General features: G+C 39.1%; 1 protein-coding gene across 1 annotated transcript; it reads left to right on the forward strand.

Moving 5' to 3' along the window:
- Positions 1-1,757: 1,757 nt before the first annotated feature.
- On the forward strand, positions 1,758-2,690 carry LOC131204812 (olfactory receptor 5G9-like). The gene has a single exon (XM_058196404.1). It carries the CDS (start codon positions 1,758-1,760, stop codon positions 2,688-2,690), a length of 933 nt encoding a protein of 310 aa, XP_058052387.1.
- The last annotated feature ends 4,143 nt before the right edge of the window (positions 2,691-6,833 follow it).

A 6,833-nucleotide genomic window follows, 5' to 3' on the forward strand; every position in this document is an offset into this window, starting at 1 on the left:
CCCTCTGCAATGAACTTCCCCCAGGATTCCGTCAACTTCCTGACCTTCGAACCTTCCGCCGCGAGCTTAAAACACATCTATTTATTTGTGCAGGACTGGACTAGAATTTTAATTTTAAAATTAATTTTAATGGGGTTTTATCATTTTAATTGTAATTTTAAATTTTGGCCTATTTAAATAAGTTTTTTAATTAGTGTTTTATCTTGTATTATATTTGTATTTTTATCGGGCTGTAAACTGCCCTGAGTCCTTCGGGAGATAGGGCGGTATAAAAATTTGATATAATAATAATAATAATAATAATAATCATCATCATCATCATCATCATCTACTTTTTTGGTGCCCTACATGACTCTCCACTCTAACCAAACTAAAAAATACTTTGGCTACAAAGAAAGACCTGACTAGTCTTTTTTTTTTCCAAACTGTAAAGTAATATTCCCTTGACTAAAGGGAAGAGTAAGATTGATGAAACATGTAGGCCAAGGTATCTCTCACATGGTTTCACCAATTACATCTCAATCTCATCTCCATAATTAACCACCTCCTGTGTTTTAAAGGAGAAAATCTGGCACAATGCTGAACCACTTTAGGCAGAGGAGCCACTTTAGCTGTTGGCCAAATTACAGAGTACCTGCTTTAAGAAAGAAGGCAGGAATGTGCCATTCCCATTTCAAGATGCCATTGTAAAATAAAAGCCTATCCAACATTTTATGGGAAACATTTAAAAAAAATGTTTAAGGAAATTGGTGTGAAAGATGTGTATCAAACTACTTCGAGAATGTTAGAAGAAAAGGGCTGGGGGGAGATCCTGGAGATCATCTTAGAGATCCCCTCCGGCAAAGGAGGGTGCACCACCCAAGTAGGCGATTCCTGACAATACAGGATCTCTTACTGTAACCCACCTTCTGTATGTCAACCACTCAAATACATAAGGACAGCTGTCCTGACTCTTGGAGATCTGACCTGTCCCGCAGATTCCAAGGCACAGGTGTATTTTGCAAAGTTCAGCCAATGAGAAATGTTGCACTAACAGGAAGAAACTGAAGCACCTTCATATTAAATACAATTTTTTTCAATGCAAGTAATCTTTATGCCCTCTGGAACAAAAAAATAATAATTATTGGTTATTACCTGATGGTGGCAGTACACGCCCCAAACTCTAGTAAGAAGGCTGAAGGACAAATATAAAGACGCCTTTCTGTGCTGCAAGACCAGAAATCCATCCCAAGGAGTGATTCTCTGAAACCCATGCATGGTTTTCTCTGACCTGACTGCTTAAAAGGATCCTCTCTCTGCACAACATACAATTTAATCCCAGGTAAGAGTGATTAGGGTTACAGTCAGGAACAAAAAAGAAATACATCTAAATCATATATCATTTCATGGTTGAGGTGGACAGCGAGGAAAATGCAGTATTACAGCATAAAGAGATTAGGGCATTTATGGGATAGGATTTCAAGACAAAGGAAAGATAAAATAGTAAAATTGGGGAAGGTTAAGAGGCATGTTTAGTAGTATTTTTGTTGAAATTTCACATGATACGTGTAATCCCTTTTTTAAATCAACTTTCACTGTTTCAGTTCAACAAACTTTCTATTTTTTTAGGTGACAGCTGAAATTGGGAACTTTTTTGTGCAAAAAAAAAGTTACATGTGGAAATGACCTTTTATGGATCTCCTTCCATTCATTGTCAATGTTTTGTGACATGTTGCAGCTAAGCTTACTTTCCACTTTTCTTTGCAGAAGAAGCACACATGGCAAAAGCAAATCACACACTGGTGTATGAATTCATTTTGATTGGATTTGCTGGGTCACCAGAATTACAGATTTTGCTCTTCATTTCCTTCCTGATAGTTTATTTCATTACCTTGCTGGGAAATTTTGGGATGTTTCTGTTAATCCAGATAGACTCTCGACTTCACACCCCCATGTACTTCTTCCTTAGTAACCTGTCATTACTTGACTTTTGCTATTCTTCTGTGGTCACTCCAAAGATGTTGATAGATTTTGTAATAGAAAGCAAAACCATTTCCATAAGGGAATGTGCAGCACAAATGTGGTTTTTTGCCTTCTTTGTGGCTGCTGAATGTTATCTCTTAGCCTCCATGGCATATGATCGGTATGTAGCTATTTCTAACCCATTGGTTTATACGGTTATGATGTCTAGGAAAACCTGTCTGTTACTCTTAGTTCCACCTTGTTTTGCTGGACTATTAAATGCCATGACACATACAGTTATGACTTTCCAATTAACTTTCTGCAAGTCCAAGATCAATCATTTTTTCTGTGATATCCCTGCTGTCATATCCCTCTCCTGCTCTGAGACACAAATCAACAAGATGGTGCTTTTTATCATGTCCTTCACTCTTGGCTCTCTCAGCAGCATTTTTATTATTATCTCTTACATCTATATACTTTGTGCCATCCTGAGGATCCGATCTGTGGAGGGCCAGCAGAAGGCTTTCTCCACGTGTTCCACCCATCTCACTGCTGTTTCCATCTTCTATGTCACCCTCTTCTGTATATATGTGCGGCCCAGCCATAGCTTTCTATCAGATCAAGGCAAGATGTTTTCTGTGTTTTATACAGTGATGATCCCCATGTTAAACCCACTGATCTATAGCATAAGGAACAAGGAAGTACAAACTGCTGTAGGCAGGGTGATCAGAAGAAAGGGACTTTTATAAATTAAATTAAGATTTCCAGCTTTGTGCAAAATGAAAAAGACTGATTTTAATATTTTGCTTTCTATGGAATAAAGTCTGATTTTCTGACTTGTCTGAAGTCAGGCAATTCTGAGCTTGTCTGAATCTTAATTAATTCTGTTTTGATGACTTTTTTTCTATGCATAGACACACACACACACACACACACACACACACACACACACATAAAGAGTGCCCTGTTTTTCTCTTGAAATGTCTTCTGCACTAAGGAGTGGGGACAAACAGTTTTCCATAACTTTCTATACAGAATGTGGAGCTCATCCTGAAAGGGAGATTCTGGAACCTACAATCTTCACATACCAGCCTGGAAAAATATTTTCTACATTTAAGGAGAAGAATTTGGGTTTGTTTTTTTTAAAGTTCATTTTCCTTTTAGGTTTTTCAAATGGATCTCTATAGCCCAAAGTCACAGGCTCTCATACAATACTATAGAACCTTAAGTGTAGCCCCCAGAATCCTTCTAAAGGTTCCATTGAATTGAAATTCCTCCAGAAAGGGAAATTTGATAGATAAACGACAAGTAACAATGCTGGCCATATTTCTTTTACTTTTATTTATTTTGTTTACTTTATGATAAAATTAGAGTCTCAGCAAGGGCCTACCTTCTCTGAGCTCAGAAGTTAAGCAAGGTCAGTCACTGTTATTTTTTAGAAGGAATCCCAGTCAAATCCAGCCTGCTGGAAGAGGAATCATTTCTGCAAGGTTGCCCAAAAAAAATCCCTCATAAATATATGGATATTTTCTCAATCCTGGCTCGAAGGCCAGCATTCAGTTCTCCCAAAGTTTGTTTTATAGATTCATGGTAGAAGACATTTGAATAATCTGTGTGGGGTTCATGTGGTCAGTTGGTCAGGTTGGAAAAAGTTCCTGAACATTCATTCATTCATTCATTCATTTGCTCTCTATCTTTCAATAAAAACTACAGGCAGGGGAAAAAGCAGCCACAAATATGAATTTAGGACATTATATCTGTTTCCAAAAATGTTTTATTAAACTCTTTCTTCTACTATGTCCTAATGTAATAGTCTCCATCTGATTTCCAGCCCTTTCCACTCTGATGGCAATCTTCAGACTGATGCAGGCCTATTCTGTTCCTTTCATAGCAGGAATATTCAGTTCATTCAGAGTGCGCTCTCCTACTCTACCCACCCGGTCTCCAAGGCAGCACCCAACTTGGATACTTGATCATACTTCATGGTTCAATTTCTCTCCATGTCTGTCAGTTGTTCAAGCTTTTTTTAATGGGCTAAGCGTTCTTCTGAAGTACTGCTAAACACATCCAAAAAGGGGCTTCTTTTGAATACATCAACGCAAAAGATTTGCACAAACTGAGAATAGGTTTTGACAAACCTGGTAACTGGCTATCAGAATTTGCCGCTTCCTCCAGGTTCAAGACCCTCCCATACTAATCAGAATGATGGGTGGATGTTCTTTCCCCCCAACTAATGATATCAGGATGGGGGGGGGAGAGGAAAACAAATCCACAATCCCTGTATATAACATGACCTGTATACAATAAATAAGGACCGCCCATTTTGCTGGAATATTACGCCAGTGGCAGGACAGGAATCTCCAATAGAGGGAGCCACTTTTATGCCTGTATAGTTTTCTGCAGCCTCAAGAAAGAAATACATGTTAACTCATCAATTAGAAAATATGTTAACTCAGCTCTAAGGAAGAAACATCATTGTGTGCTCAGATATTTATTCCATACAAGATTACCTTATGCCAAGGCCATACTTCATTCCAAGTTACAGACCTTCCAAACAATTTGGCAGGGGTGTGTTTTTTTCTCACATTTTAGACAACATGCCAACTGCTGGTTGGAAGATTCAGCATTCTGGGTAAGTCTTAAATAAACAAGTTAAGGCGAGGAAAAGCAGTGATGAAAGAGAAGTCCCAAAAGTGTTTTTTCAAAAGGCAACTGGACTTTCTTTGTTTTTCCTTGAAGACGTTTTGCTTCTCATCCAAGATCTTTTTTTTTTATTCAAAAAGTTTTACAAAATTTTAACAAATATCTCCCCTCTTTCCCCCTCCCTCCTCCCCCAACCTCCCCCCTCCCCCTCCCCCCCTCCCCCCACCCAAGACTTCCAAGAACAAAATACAGGGTATAACAAACATCTAACAACCATAAGCTAAACATATGCTAGCTATCCATAAACTCTCATCCTCCCTTAGGACCTTAACTCTCCTTTTACATACAGAAAAATATAAATATAATTCTTGCAGACTGTTCATTCAAAAGCTATTTGATATTTCTTGGTCTGGTATTTATTTTTAATATAGTCAATCCATCTTCTCCGTTCGACTATGTATCTTTCTTGTGAACAGATCTTCTTCTATTTAGTTCTTTAGAACAGAAGAAGCTTCTTGGATGAGAAGTGAAAAGGCTTCAAGGTCAACAAAGAAAGTCCAGTTGCCTTTTGAAAAAGCACCTTTGGGACAACCATGGCCTGGATTACTGAGACCATAGATGTGAAAGAGCTGTCTTTTTTAAAGTACATGTCCAGGCTCTATTCTATTCATGTTCTGACCTAGGCTTCCTGAGTCAGTAAAACACACGAATAGTCCCAAAAACCTCTTTTATTGCAACAGCTGTGAATTCTGTTCAATCACAGGTGAGTCCCAAATAGTTGTAAAGAGTCCTTTGGGATAAGGCTGATAATCACCCACCTTTATCTCCCTTGACATGCTGCCAAAGACCTAATTGGCAAAGCCACATGTAGAGAATCAAACAGAGCTTCAGACTTTAAACTGTACAGAATTAACAACGTTGCTTCCTGCAAAGGCTCATGTGCCTTTGCTCCTCTTTTAAGTGTTATGGGAGGGGCCAATCATCTCCAAGCCCTACTCCTGAGTGATCCCTTTTGCTTTAACTGTTCTTGCCTTCTGGCAGCTCTGCACACACGCGCACTGGGAACAGGCTCCCCCTGTTCCTCTGCCTTGCTGAGGTCCGACTCTGGAGGCTCCAGATGGCCCTTTCTCTGCCTCCAATGCAGAGCCCTCATCCGAGCCTTTCCCAGACTCCAGGACTGGCCCACATTCCTTCCCAACTTTCTCACTGTCCGATTCTACTGCCAGCTCCGCAGGCTGCCGGTGGACCACAAGAATTAAAATATGCCACCTGGCCATTTTTTTAAACCACCTCATTTGGCATAAAAATGCAAAGTTGAAACATGGACTATGTCAGGATGTTTGCATCAATCGGTTCAACATCCCTTGCTTATCCTCTGTGCACTGGTTCTCTTTTAATAAGGTTGAAGGGTGCTACTTCCAGCTTCTTTCCTCACAGGAATGAATTAGATGTATGAGGCTATCTATTGGCATTTCAAAGCCAATCCAGAAAAGAAAGAGCAGAAAATGAAATCTGTAGAAACAATATGACTAAATACTATAGACAGTGTCATATCAAATCATTTTTAAATTGCCATGGTATCTCGTGGGAAAAGGATATTTTCACCTGCAATTGAATTATAAGAAGGGTACAAACTACACATATCTCTGCAAAGGAGAAGAGTACCTCTAGAGTCACCTTTCCCCACAGTTTCATGTAAATATTAAATAGCATAGAGAAGAGCCCCATTAGAATGGTAAATGCTCAAATGTTTCTCTCACAACACCACCAACTGGATCTGCCCATCACTATAAAATGGAATCTCAAATCCTTAATTCTTGTTGGCAGCCCAGAAGAATAACATAGTTTTTGGTAGTGAATGCCATGAAGAACAGGACCAGGTGAGTCACACTCCCCCTATGGCATATGGGTATTATATGTTTAAGAAGATGGCCCATAATAAGTGCAATATTATGGTAGTTTCCCATTTTGATGTAGATCTTAATGCTATTTTATGTGTCTTGGATGCTGTGTGTGCTTGGCATGAACTCATTTACCTTGCCTGATTATGCATTCCAGACTCAAGATGAAGCTATGGGGATAGTGCTGAACCACAAATCTTACTGGGACCATTCAGGTTTTGATGAAGACCATCTACCGATTGACCAAAGCTGTTTGTGTCCCATGATTAGACCCGAATACTGATTAAAAATGATTTTGGCAATCCATTTTCTCTACAGTCTTCTGTAGCAGCTTCTCTCATTTTCCTT

This window comes from Ahaetulla prasina, chromosome 1 (assembly GCF_028640845.1).
Source record: "Ahaetulla prasina isolate Xishuangbanna chromosome 1, ASM2864084v1, whole genome shotgun sequence".
In the NCBI taxonomy this organism is placed as follows: domain Eukaryota; kingdom Metazoa; phylum Chordata; class Lepidosauria; order Squamata; family Colubridae; genus Ahaetulla; species Ahaetulla prasina.

Coding starts and splice junctions, on each gene's coding strand:
- LOC131204812 (XM_058196404.1), top strand. CDS start 1,758: ATGGCAAAAGCAAATCACACACTGGTGTATGAATTCATTTTGATTGGA.